This window comes from Trichinella spiralis, assembly GCF_000181795.1.
Source record: "Trichinella spiralis strain ISS 195 chromosome Unknown Scfld4, whole genome shotgun sequence".
Taxonomy (NCBI): Eukaryota; Metazoa; Nematoda; class Enoplea; order Trichinellida; family Trichinellidae; genus Trichinella; species Trichinella spiralis.
Genome location: NW_003526943.1, coordinates 1,617,752 through 1,630,531, shown reverse-complemented (window position 1 = coordinate 1,630,531; position 12,780 = coordinate 1,617,752). Strand labels below are relative to the sequence as shown.

General features: G+C 33.1%; 4 protein-coding genes across 4 annotated transcripts; 3 read left to right on the top strand and 1 right to left on the bottom strand.

Annotated features, from left to right (window-relative positions):
* Window positions 1-214: 214 nt before the first annotated feature.
* Window positions 215-1,346, bottom strand: Tsp_00416 (RNA polymerase Rpc34 subunit family protein). Its single transcript, XM_003376156.1, has 3 exons — window positions 855-1,346; window positions 588-761; window positions 215-262 (listed from the first exon to the last, which is right to left on the bottom strand). The coding sequence occupies exons 1-3, from the start codon at window positions 1,344-1,346 to the stop codon at window positions 215-217; spliced, it is 714 nt and encodes a 237-aa protein (XP_003376204.1).
* A 699-nt stretch (window positions 1,347-2,045) lies between these two features.
* On the top strand, window positions 2,046-2,539 carry Tsp_00417 (putative LSM domain protein). The gene is made up of 4 exons (XM_003376155.1): window positions 2,046-2,069; window positions 2,132-2,242; window positions 2,296-2,391; window positions 2,441-2,539. Exons 1-4 carry the CDS (start codon window positions 2,046-2,048, stop codon window positions 2,537-2,539), a joined length of 330 nt encoding a protein of 109 aa, XP_003376203.1.
* A 2,468-nt stretch (window positions 2,540-5,007) lies between these two features.
* Tsp_00418 (splicing factor 3A subunit 3) lies at window positions 5,008-9,318 on the top strand. Its single transcript, XM_003376154.1, has 16 exons — window positions 5,008-5,082; window positions 5,343-5,438; window positions 5,543-5,567; window positions 5,723-5,739; window positions 6,043-6,144; window positions 6,222-6,269; window positions 6,388-6,608; window positions 6,665-6,767; window positions 6,822-6,977; window positions 7,036-7,238; window positions 7,304-7,481; window positions 7,538-7,699; window positions 7,769-7,879; window positions 7,936-8,026; window positions 8,107-8,229; window positions 9,266-9,318. Exons 1-16 carry the CDS (start codon window positions 5,008-5,010, stop codon window positions 9,316-9,318), a joined length of 1,764 nt encoding a protein of 587 aa, XP_003376202.1.
* A 377-nt stretch (window positions 9,319-9,695) lies between these two features.
* Tsp_00419 (conserved hypothetical protein) lies at window positions 9,696-12,370 on the top strand. Its single transcript, XM_003376153.1, has 6 exons — window positions 9,696-10,610; window positions 10,684-10,743; window positions 10,823-10,963; window positions 11,065-11,155; window positions 11,311-12,207; window positions 12,264-12,370. The coding sequence occupies exons 1-6, from the start codon at window positions 9,696-9,698 to the stop codon at window positions 12,368-12,370; spliced, it is 2,211 nt and encodes a 736-aa protein (XP_003376201.1).
* Window positions 12,371-12,780: the final 410 nt, after the last annotated feature.

Here is a 12,780-nt window from a genome sequence, read left to right as displayed (position 1 = left end):
CATCAAAAGTGCTTATAACAGATTTTTTTGGTTCTGTTCGAAACATAGCATATTTACAAGAGAAACTGGAACCCGACATAGCATGAAAACAGTTATACATTTTGAGCTTTTATTCAATAAACCATTCATTCATCTAAAAGCCAATCTGAAAAATACTGGCAAGTGTTAGGCGATATTGTTCCACCTTTAACACAGTCTAGCGCTATTTCACAGCTTAAACATGGAGAATGCAAAATACCCTGATTCCTTTCCAATGGCTTTGCTAAAAAATATACTGGCCTAGCATTTTCAAATTTCTTTTCAATTTGTGAATCATGCACCAGATTTTCCAAAACACGTTCCACTTCTATCTGGCTAAGGTTCACATTTAATATTTTTGAATTGCAAAGAAACTGCCAAATCTAAAAAACGTTCTACGTTAATAAATAATTTAACAAGTACGATAAAATAATAATTGGATGAACTTTTATAATTATAAATTTAAATTTTCTAACATTAATTCCAGGATTAAGATGCTACGTATGATATTTATACTCCAGTAAAAAGTACTGTCAACAATGCGAAAGATAAAAATGAAATTTCCTAACCTCTTCTACAGTAGCATTACGTTTATTCATTCGATTGATAAACGTTGGAAAGTGGCTGGCGCTGTCAGCTTTGGATTTCAAAAATTTCAGGCAGTATTCAGATATTGAAGCCAAAAATTCGGTATCAAACATTTCATCAGTGAAAAAGGAACCACCGACTATCGTAGGATGAGGCTGTAAATCATAGAGCACGCAAACTTTTTTCCTTGAATGGGCCATAGAATGGTATGTTTTGATCATTTTCCGATTTTCCATAGAACGTATTACTTTCATCAAACGCCTGTGAGGAATGTTTGATTTGGTCTTCAGATCTCCAATCCAAATTCCCATATTTTTAGCGTCCGCAATTAACTGGTAAAGTAACTTTTCCAACGGATCCAAAGGTATCATTGAGTCCACAACAGCACTTTCGCTAATGAATTTATAATAAATTTCGTTTCCACTTTTCAGAAGATCGATTCGATGTTCAGCTAACAATTCATTTATAGAATTAGCCATGTCTTTCACTTCCTTCGCTGAAATTTCCGATCTCAAAACACTGTCTGGGCAACCATTTGGATATCTTTTAATCACTTCAAGTATTTTTTCTTTAAATGTAAAACGTCCAGAAGATTCAGATTGTAACAATTTATCGGTTCTTTCGGATTTTATTTCAGATGTAATATTTGCATTAGCGTACATCACGACGTTTATTATTGCTAAATTATTTGTCGCTGGTAAAAAATACAATTCCTGTAGGTAACGATAATCAAGGAACATAATTTTGTATCATCCGAAATGCATTGTATATATTTATATATAATGGTGTAAATAATTTTCATTAAAATGAAGATTACATTACTATTTAATTTATCACATCTAACTTTAAATGAGTATACTGTAATTCTGATTTACAATATTTATGTTTTCTGGTTAATATACTTTTTACGTGATATTGTGACTTTGAAATCATTTTTCAAAGCACACTAAATTAATAAATTATTTTTGTGAAATTAATAAAGTAAGGCACTCAATTTTGTATTCAGGACAGCGTTAATAGCCAATAATATGATTCATACATTAGCTTTTTATATGAACATAAAATTTTCTTTACATGCATAATACGTTTTATTAATTATTTAATTGCTTTAATTGTTGCATAAACTAATTATTTAACAATTAAATGAATTAATTTTAAACTGAAAAATTGAAACTTGAATAACAGTTACAGTATACGCACCAAGAATTTTATTTTTGCATTCTTTAGTTTTAAAGATGGTGTTTGGGTTGGTAATATTTAAGTTGTAGTTTAGTTTGTAGAATGATTTTGCATTCGCGGTTATAATTATAATGTTCTGTTCGTATATATGATTTTTTAAATGTATTCTTTTTGTAGCCTTTTTCTGTTATTTTGTTTCTTTACGAAATTGATAGCTGTTTATATTTTTATTTTAAGAACAATTTGAAAATTTTAATGAAATGACTGAAGATGAGAAATCGTCTGTAAGTATTTTTTAAATTCAATGCAGATGAAAGTTTTAATGTTTGTCTGCGCACCGTTTCAGAAACAACACAGTACTACTGTTGAGGAGCCAATGGATCTTGTTCGTCTTAGCCTCGATGAACGGATCTTTGTGAAGCTGAGAAGCAATCGGGAATTACGTGGTCGTCTGCATGTAATCGCAAATCAACTCTTAAGTGATATTTATATAGCAAGATGTGTTTTTAGGCTTATGATCAGCATTTGAACATGGTGCTAGGTGATGTGGAAGAAATAGAAACAATTGTTGAAATAGACGATGAAACTTATGAAGAAGTTTATACTGTAATATATATTTTCATGTAAAATTTTATACTGACACTTTTTTTTCTAGAAGAATACTCGTACTTTTCCAATGCTTTTTATTCGTGGAGATGGGGTTATATTGGTATCACCGCCCACCGAAACAGATACGAAAATATACCCAGAATAATTTGCCCTTTATGCAATTATTATTTAAATAAAATATTTTAAATTTTTGTTTCTGTTCCATGCAGGTTTTGACATTTAATTATCAATAACCGATGCGTAAATACAAAGCAACAGTTTAATTAATAAATAAATGAAAAGTTATTGATGTTTTGTTTCTTTACTTCAAATGCTAAATGCAAGTGGTCTAGTCGCAGATTCGTAAAGTATTTACGTTGAATTCGGTTGAAAATGGCTTTCATGTAAAGAATGCCCTGGAAATTTAATTTCACAGTTCCCTTTTAATAATTGCAACGTCAAGTAATAAAATTTGAGGCAAATCAGTCCCGGGAAATTCACGAATTTAAGTACCCCAATGAGAGCACATAGTAGAGCTATGTCAACTACATTACCCGGTAATACTATTTTCAACATTTCACGTAGGCAGAAGGTCACGCGCACAGCCCTATCCCGCCATTGTTGTTATGAATAATTTTCTTACATCAGGTTCTTACATCTTGTCACTAGACCTCAACATTTCCATTACTCGGTATTGTTGTACCAACTCAGATATACATTTTAATTTAACACTTTATTCTCAATACCAGTATTTTTAAGCGACAGCCATTTTCCGCATGAAACAATGTGCATCAAAGTAAAACAAATAACACATTTATAGAAAAAGAAATCGTTGATAATAATAGGTTTAGCGTATTTTGTGTCGATTACTGCTCCATAGATTTTCTTTTAGTTAAACTGACGAAAGATTTGCATCACTTTTATACTTTGAATTGACTGTGCTGAAGCGGATTTACTTGTAACTTGTTCTGACGTAAATACATTCTTTTTGGTATAAATAGCTCAGGATTTCAGCTAATAATACCTAATCAGGAATGCTAGCGATATATAACATCTCATAGGTAAAAGAACTTTAAAACTTTTATACTTTTAAAAATTATTAAATACACATCAAAGGTAAAACTTATTTTTCTATATAGTCAGTCCACTGAATTTCAAACTTCTGAAATAAAAAATCTGCAGTATTGAAATCCGTTAGTAACATTTCAAAAGGATATTTGCCGCATGCAGTCGGTGCATATTTTATATGCAGCGGTTGATTCGAAAGGAAGCTGATTTGGTTGATCTGGCCAACGGTTTTGAAGAACATGTTCGACAATGTGCGCCATTTTCTCTTTACTTGTTTTTTGTTATTTAATGGTATTTTTAAAAAATGATTTTAACATTAATAATACTCGAATTCTTGTTTTTACAAGAGGCATCACTACCTACAGCCTACAGCTTTTCATTTAAGTTTGCTTAAAATATAAGCATAAATAAATAAATTAAAACAAAAGTAACCATAAATGCTGAATAATTATAAAATAAATGATATGAGGTAGACTTTCTTGAGAAGCAATATAAATAATACTGATGCAGCAGTATTTACAAAAAATAATTAAATGCAGTAATTTTACCATTAATTGTCATTATTCTATTTAATTTGTAATAAATGGCAGAAAAAATATGTTAGATAATTAAAAAATAACACAAATTTTATTAAAGAAATTGTCAATAATAAATATTTTAACAATAAATAAAAACAATATCGATTCCAATTGAGAATCACACCAATAAAAAGGAACCTGATGTAGGAAAATTGTTCATAACGACATTGGCGGGATACGGCTGTGCGCGTGATCCTCTGCCTGGTTGAAATATGAGGAAAGGTATCTTTCCTCTGGATGAACCGTATGAAAAAATACAGGAACGTTTTCCTGAAACCAGGAGCAGTAAGACGAATCATTACACACGCTAGGAGCTTCTCTAAAAGTGGAAGTTAAGTTTGGGAACTGTAAAGTTCAACTTCCAGAATGTTCGTTGCTGTCGAAGTTGTGCGCATCTCTAGCCTGTACTTGTACCGAATAAACGAGCGTGTATTTGTCTGAGTTTGCTTGAAACTACTTGTATTTAACCAACGCGATTGCCCTCTTGAGTAACCATATCAACGGTTGGACAATAAAACAGAACAGTCCACTACTCTTCCCGCATGTCAAATGAGTTTGGCAGGCAGTCGAACCTGAGCATAAAAGGCGAACTCTTGGTTCTTACATAGAACATTTCCCACAGCAAAGCCATTTTCATCGAATACGGAGTAGCAGTTTTGAATCTAACAACAAGTGTCAGTTTTTATTCTGTAGTGAAGCTATTTTCTCTAGAATGGAATAACGTTAATGCTCATATTGTGATGAACATGATTTCCATTACTGAGCGTTGTCGTACTAGCTATAAGATATTTTTGAATATGACAGTTCATTTCCAATACCAATATTTTTAACCAACAGTCATTTCCCGTATGTAACAATTTGCATCAATAGTATCACATATTCATGCGTTACTATATTAGACTTGGATCCTAGTAGACTGTTGTGCGTGAGTAGTGATTAATGCGTGCAGAGAGTTTATTTGTAATGACAACAGAGTAACAAGAAAAATATGTATATATATAACGCACACGCATACTTCGCACGCACATTACCTACAAACTGGGCATTGACTGCTGGTGCTACTGTAATATGTTCCTGAGTGCTCTTTCAAATATATTTCTGATCACATAACATCGTAACAAATCGTAATAATAACTGACACATAACATCGCGCAATATAAATCGTAATAACATACGCAAAATACGCTTTTTCTGTGCTTCATATTGGCAGTAAATCAAGCGCACAATGCCTTATCTTGCTGTCAGTGCTGCAAAAAAGCCTGCATGTTAATTATAATGTAAATATTTGCGTTTCCGTTTGATATTCGTCGATATATATACTAGCTATCTATCCAAACGCTTGACTGTTCCTTTGCTGTTGTCTGGAGGGAGGAGGGAACACAAGCAAGAAAGTTATCCATGCAGATGCTTGAATCACTCGTTAGTTACTGTCTCATTCCCCGTTTTTTGATTCAACTGTATAATATTGAAATAAATTGAATTCTACGACACTGTTTGAATAATTTATAAATAAAAACTTACAGTCCACCTACAAAAGAGATTTACAAGGTTAAACAAAAAATTCTTAACAACATAATTATAATAAAAAAAAAATATATTATTGAGTTTTAACACGAAAATTAATTAAAATTAATTTTTAGCACATTTTTTAAAAACAATTATCATTTTCACTTAATTAAAAAATTAACTTTAGTTTACTGTAGATCACAATAATACCTTAGTTTGTTTTTAGTTTTTGTAATTAAATGTTTTGAGTAGTGTTAATTTTGGTTAATTGTGAAGTTTGTGTAACTTATGTAGCGTATTTATGCACTGTTGATTTTTATAATTATATCATTATTCTTCCATAGCTGAAGACATACACATTTCATTGTGCAGTAGTTATAGGTGCTTTTGCAGTTATGTGAAATGCTTGTGAATTGAGTGTTTATAATTTGCGAAATTTAATTTACTCTCACTTAGTTTTTTGTTTTTTTTTTAATTTGAATTATTTTAATTTTTAATTTTATTGAATTTACTGTAGAAAATGACTGAATCGCCTTTGGAAGTTCAGCGTCGTTTGCACGAAGAGCGTGAGCGAATTATCTGCGCAATGGTTCGCGAATCATTGAGAACTAAAAATTCTGTAAATATAGTCATTTATTGTTATCTATATATATATATTTTTTTATTTTAACAAAATAAACTGTGATATTATTTTAGTACAAGGAAAGAGTGAATTCAGAACATCGTTTGAAAGTGTTTGTGGATGTAAGTTCAGTTGTTCTTTAGTTGTGATTTATGTGGCCTATATTTTGTTTTTAAAGCAGTGAAATAAATTTGACTTAAAACTTTTAAATAAATTATATTCTTATGTGATTTTATTTAGCAATATTTGGAGTCAACACTGCGACTGAAAGATGTTTATGTGGATGAAGATGGATTGCGAAAGGCTGAAATTAATGCAGTTAGTGGACCCAATGAGTTTGCCGAGTTTTACACTCGTTTTCGACGGCTAAAAGAGGCTCATCGTAATGCGCCTAATGAAATTGTGATTCCGTTATCTGTTGAATTTCAACGTTTTACGGAAAATGGGAACGATTTATATCAGTATATATATAATGACAGAAAATCAAATTACCACCAAGCTTGTTGAACATTTTTAGAAATGATGCGGATTTGGTTGAATTTACAGATGAAGAAGGTTATGGACGATTTTTAGATTTGCACGAATGCTATGATAAATTTATCAATTTAAAGGGTGTAGAGGTGATTTTAATTTTATTTATTTGTTTTTTTCCTAAATTGTTGTTTAAATTGCAGAGAGTTGACTATATAACATATATTAATACGTTTGATGACGTTCAAAGCATTCCTAAAAGCAAGAAAAATGCAGAATATCGAGCATATTTAGGTTTTCTCATGGATTATTTGGTCGATGTCATTGCACGGGTCAAGCCATTGCTTGACATATCCGAAGTTTGTTTAATGACGCGTGCATTTATGCAGTTGTTAAGAAAAAGAATTTTTATTATAGGATTTAGTGAAAGCTGAGCAAGAATTTGAAAATCAGTGGGAAGAAGGGACTTTTCCTGGATGGCCGAAAGAATCTGTTAGTGCTCTTTCCCACAGCGGGGCCTTTTTAGATCTGACGCCTTTCCAGACGGTTGAAGAACTGAAAACAGTTGGTTTGAATCGACTGAAATCTGCCCTTATGGCACTGGGACTGAAATGCGGAGGGTATAATATTGAAAGTTTTTTATTGTATATATGTTTCGTGATTTTTGTAAAGTGAAATTTTTAAGCACGCTTGACGAAAGAGCACAGCGCTTATTTTCTACAAAAGGCAAAACATCTGATGAAATTGACTCTTCACTGTTTGCTAAGACTAGCGCAGCTGAACAAATGAAACGTGAACGTGATCGGCAGAAGGAAATTGCCAAAATGGAGGCGCAGTTGGCATATTTTGCACAGCAAGTGGAAGTATGATTACATTGTAATGATGAAAGTGAATATTTTTACGAAGTGTTTCATTTAAGGATTTAAGAAAAGCGACTAGAGAAAATGTTGAACGAAAGCAGGCTCGTGTTTTTGGTGAATATGAAGAAGATGAGGAAGAAATTGGCAACATTTCAGATGAACAAGAAGAAGAAGATATACCATATAATCCAAAAAATTTGCCTCTTGGTTGGGATGGAAAAGTAAGTTGATGTCATTTTATGAAGTGGATCGTATTGTACAGAAAATTATATGGCGACATTTGCTTTTAGCCTATTCCATATTGGTTGTACAAGCTGCATGGGTTAAACTTGAGCTTCCCTTGCGAAATTTGTGGTAATCAAGTTTACAAAGGACCAAAAGCATTTCAGAAACATTTTTCGGTAAATACTGTTTATTTATTTATATTGGTGATGTTGTTAATTATTTTTTCATTTAGGAATGGCGACATGCCCATGGTATGCGTTGTCTTGGAATTCCCAATACAGCTCATTTTGCCAATATTACTTCAATTTCTGATGCTTTGGACTGTGAGATAATTCTTTTACTATTTATAAGCAGAATACTTGTTATTATTACTTTATGGTGAACACTGTTACTTGTATTTCAGTGTGGAATAAACTCAGAGAAGAGAAAGAAAGTGTACGATTCAAAGCTGAAGTCGAAGAGGAATACGAAGATTCACTTGGAAATGTTGTCAACAAGAAAACATATGAAGATTTGAGGCGTCAAGGTTTACTTTGAATTTCCACGAATATTTAATTTGCAGCGTCAAGAATGCTGGCGATTTAATCTTTTATATGTTCATATAACATAAGAATGAAATGCTTTTTTTAAACATCTGAATCAAAAGAATATATAACAGATATGAGTATTTAGTCTTGAACCACAAATCTGCAAGGAAATTATTTCACACTTTTTCTTGCTGTTATTTATTTATGAAATCTTTCAGCTTAATAAAGATATTATAAATCACGCTGGTGTTAACTGCGGTTTTTGAAATTTTTTAATATTCTACAAGTGATTGAAACTAACTTGTGAAAAAAATCTACTGAAGTCAATAAAAGGTAGGAAGAAAAAAATGACGAGCAGAACGGACCGAAGTATCACACCTAAACCTGAAATTTTCATTTAGTAAATTATGTTATCCGAACGTATTATTTAGTTTTATTTAATTTTATGAATTTTCAAATGTCATTTACCGTATAGTATATAATGTAGGAAGTGTTATTTGTGCGCAATTTGGTTTATTTGAATAGCACAGTATACATTTATACCTGTTTGTCATATGTTACTGTAGTCCTTGATGCCTTTATTTTAGGATGATGCTTTGGAGAAATCATTGCTAATTTTTCCCATTTTGTTTCAGAATTGTCAATGAACAAGTAAGCTTTTTGCTTATTTTTTGGAATGAGTATGTTAAAGAATTATTAAATTGCAATTAGTAGCATTATTTGCATCAAAGAAAGCATATGTTTCTTAGCATGTAGTTAAATTAGTTTAATAGGTACATATTGATTATGTTAATTGTGTTTGTATCACTACTTTAAATGGCGTGTCTTATTTTTATTTTCTGTGTTGATGCAGTTTTGTTTTATTTTAATGGGAAAAGTTTTTACAGTTTTTGTTATTAGTGTTTATTAGAGTTTTCTGGTTGAATTTTACTTTTAGTAACAAATTGAAATGTGTTAATGGAAATTTTTTATGATCATGTGCATTTGTATTTGTGGTTTGTAGCGTTGTATAAAAATGAATTAAGATTATTAAAGATTTATTTTACAACGTGTGGACAGCAGCTGAATTCTGTTTTCGTACTTTCTAATTTTAAATTAATTTACATGTATTTAATTGTTATGCAGATAATTGGATCATTTTGTTTTTTTATTAATCTCTGTTGTGAATAACATTGTTCAAACTGTGTGCATCTGCACAGTTTTTATTATATTATAGATCGTTTAGTCATGAGCATGATATGTGATGTTCTTTTCAAATGAGAATTGTGAACTGTAGATTACTGTAAAATTAAGCAATTAATTGATTTGTTGAAAAGGAAAACGTATCGTGTACTGTGTTCAGATATCATTTTTATGATTTGTAATAATAAATTTTGTTGAGGTGTATTTTTTAAATAAAATTTCAGATGATAAAAATCAGTGAACAATGGAAATATTGAATTCTATTCTCTTTGGGTAAAAGTGAATGGGCGGCAGCGACAGTAAGCTGAATTTCCGCAAAGCGGTGGTGGAATTGACGTCGACAAAGAAGTCTGTCGAACCGTCGGATGATGTATTTTGGGAACAATTTTGGCAGCCGAACAGCATCAAACAAGTGCAAGATATTTTTTCGCTGATTCAGTCCGAAGAGATTCGACAACTGAGAGAGCATGCGCCGAACAATTTGGCCACGCTGTGCTACAAGGCGGTGGAGCGGTTGTCTCAAGCTTGTCAGACTAGCTCGCATACGGTGAATGACCAGCAAGAAATTTTGAACTGCGTCCGCATATTGACTCGTCTCTTGCCGTTCATATTTGAAGATCCAGACTGGCGTGGATATTTTTGGTCTAATGTTTCAACGCCAGGTTCCAGTGGAGGTTCAGATGGGGACACGCCTCCACTTGGAAAGTTGCTGCTCAATTCACTGTGTGATTTGCTCTTCTGTCCAGATTTCACCGTGAGCTCGTCGAAGAAGGGTCCGGAAACGGTGGAAAATTTGAAATCCATCGACAGCTGTGAATACATATGGGAAGCTGGGATCGGTTTTGCCATTTCACCCCCGCACAATCCTCAGTACGATTGCAACCGGACTGAGCTGCTTCGTCTGCTGTTGACTTGTTTATCCGACGTCATGTATCAGTCGAATGCGGCTATTCAGTCAGGATATGAAAACTTTTGGCTAACGAATTTCACATCCGCCGAAAACAGGCATGTTTTGCCATTATTCACAAGCTTGATGAACGTTGTCTTTTCTTACGATCCAATCGGCTACGGGCTACCGTACAATCATCTGCTGTTTTCCGATTGTCGAGGTCCGTTGGTGGAGGTGGCTCTTCAAGTTTTGGTTGCAACTTTGGATCAAAATGGAGGCGATTCCACTGTCACACACGAAGAAGATGAAGTATGAATGAATGAATGAATGTGCAACGTTTATTGTGAAATAATAATTTTTGCAATTTCTAATTTTATTTCAGGCAATTTTTAGCAATGAAAATCTTTTCATCAGTTATTTGTCGAGAGTCCATCGAGATGAGGTGACTGATTTTGATTGGATGGATGTAGAATTGTTCTCATAATTGGACCAGTGTAATAATTTGTAATTTCCACTTTTAGGATTTCGAATTTATATTGAGAGGCTTTTCACGATTGTTGAATAATCCACTCACCCAAACTTATTTGCCAAATTCGTGTAAGAAAGTTGCTTTTCATCAAGAACTGTTGGTACTGTTTTGGAAATGTTGTGATTACAACAGGGTAATTTTTGTTTTTCCCCTTTTTTAAATTTAAATTGCATCCTTTCCAACTATTTGTTTCATAAATATGAGCAACATTATATTATTATTATTTGTTTTTAGAAATTTCTTTTTCATGTTTTGAAAAGTAGCGCTGTTCTTGACATATTGGTTCCAATTTTGTATTATTTGAATGATTCACGTAATGACCAAAGTAAGTAAATGGAATAATATATATATATATATATTTATTTATTTATTTGGCTTCAATTTTAGCACGAGCTGGCTTAGTGCACATGGGCGTTTTTGTGATACTGTTGCTGAGTGGTGAGAGAAATTTCGGCGTTCGTTTGAACAAATCCTATACAGCACGAGTGGCTATGGATATTCCATTGTTTACCGGAACCCACGCAGATTTGTTGATTATTGTTTTTCACAAATTGATCACTTCCGGTAATGGAAAATTGCAAAGCTTGTTCGAATGTCTGTTGACGATCATTGTCAACGTGTCACCGTACTTGAAATCGATGTCGATGGTAGCTGCTAGCAAGTTGCTTCATCTGTTGGAAGTGTTCAGCACGCCTTGGTATCTATACGCTGCACCGAACAATCACCACATGGTCTTTTTCCTTTTGGAAATATTCAACAATATTATCCAATATCAATTTGATGGCAATTATAATTTGGTCTATACAATAATCCGAAAACGTCAAGTATTTTATCAATTGGCCAATTTGGCTTCTGATGATTCGTCGATTTCGGTGGCGTTGAAATCACGCAAACGACAAACTGGCAGCAAAAATACATTGCCTGACATGAAGACGCCAACTGAAAGTAGCAACGACGAGCAGTGTCCAGATCAAGGAGGGCAGCAAGAGGCGGGGACGAAGTTGTCCCAAACACAAGAAGAAACAGCAGCAGCAGCAGAAGGAGAAGCTGAAGCAAAGCAGAGTCACCACGGTTTGAGCGCTTCATTGGCAAAGACACCGAATGTGAATGCGATGACTGAGAGAGGCGCCTCCGGTTTGCAGGAAGGAGTGGCCAGTTTGGTGTTGCCAACGTCGAACAAAGCCGGCAGTTCGAAAAGTGATAGTGGAACCAGCGAATCCTGGACCCCTACGCAGAAATGGGTGGATAATTGGAAGCAGAAACTCCCTATGCAAACGGTGATGCGCTTGTTGCAAGTGTTGGTTCCGCAAGTGGAGAAAATTTGCATTGACCGTATGTTGACCGACGAAGGTGAAGTGTTGAAATTTCTCCAGCACGGTACGTTGGTCGGTTTGTTACCGGTTCCTCATCCGATACTGATCCGTAAATACCAGAGCAACAGTGGCACAAACGAATGGTTCAGAATTTATCTTTGGGGTGTGATCTATTTGCGCAATACAGATCCGCCGATTTGGTACGATTCACATATACAACTATTTGAAATTCAGAAAATTTAAAATCATTTTCAAAGATCAAATTTTTTCATTTTTATTCATATTTTTATAAGTATATTTTTTTATAAATGAATTTTATTACTACTTTTTGTCTTTTTCTGTTCTGATGATATATTTGTGTTTTGTTTGTTTTCTTCACTTCACTAACAATATTTTTTTGTGATTTTTGAAAATGCTTTTGTTGTGATAAGCAGTTGCGGTCATGTTCAGGTGATCAGATTGAAAGTGAATTTTTTAGAATTGAATAAAGAGCAATATTTTCTCGTTGCTGATTTTGTATAAATTTTTATTTATTCAGTTGTAATAAAATATGTATGTGAATGTGAGGAAAGAAGATATTTTTCAATGATTGGGAGTACCATAATAAATGAAGGAAAAGTTATGGAATTTAAATTGA

What these genes read in the sequence shown, in the direction of transcription:
- Tsp_00418 (XM_003376154.1), top strand. Translation starts at nt 5,008, where the DNA reads ATGTATATATATAACGCACACGCATACTTCGCACGCACATTACCTACA. An exon ending in CATTGCTTGACATATCCGAA is followed by an intron (nt 6,978 to 7,035) that starts GTTTGTTTAATG and finishes TTTTTATTATAG; the next exon opens with GATTTAGTGAAAGCTGAGCA. An exon ending in ATTTTGCACAGCAAGTGGAA is followed by an intron (nt 7,482 to 7,537) that starts GTATGATTACAT and finishes GTTTCATTTAAG; the next exon opens with GATTTAAGAAAAGCGACTAG.
- Tsp_00417 (XM_003376155.1), top strand. Translation starts at nt 2,046, where the DNA reads ATGACTGAAGATGAGAAATCGTCT. An exon ending in AATTACGTGGTCGTCTGCAT is followed by an intron (nt 2,243 to 2,295) that starts GTAATCGCAAAT and finishes ATGTGTTTTTAG; the next exon opens with GCTTATGATCAGCATTTGAA. An exon ending in CTTATGAAGAAGTTTATACT is followed by an intron (nt 2,392 to 2,440) that starts GTAATATATATT and finishes TTTTTTTTCTAG; the next exon opens with AAGAATACTCGTACTTTTCC.
- Tsp_00416 (XM_003376156.1), bottom strand. Translation starts at nt 1,346, where the DNA reads ATGTTCCTTGATTATCGTTACCTACAGGAATTGTATTTTTTACCAGCG. An exon ending in CTCACAGGCGTTTGATGAAA is followed by an intron (nt 762 to 854) that starts GTAATACGTTCT and finishes TATGATTTACAG; the next exon opens with CCTCATCCTACGATAGTCGG. An exon ending in GTAATGCTACTGTAGAAGAG is followed by an intron (nt 263 to 587) that starts GTTAGGAAATTT and finishes TATATTTTTTAG; the next exon opens with CAAAGCCATTGGAAAGGAAT.
- Tsp_00419 (XM_003376153.1), top strand. Translation starts at nt 9,696, where the DNA reads ATGGGCGGCAGCGACAGTAAGCTGAATTTCCGCAAAGCGGTGGTGGAA. An exon ending in TCACACACGAAGAAGATGAA is followed by an intron (nt 10,611 to 10,683) that starts GTATGAATGAAT and finishes ATTTTATTTCAG; the next exon opens with GCAATTTTTAGCAATGAAAA. An exon ending in AATGTTGTGATTACAACAGG is followed by an intron (nt 10,964 to 11,064) that starts GTAATTTTTGTT and finishes ATTTGTTTTTAG; the next exon opens with AAATTTCTTTTTCATGTTTT.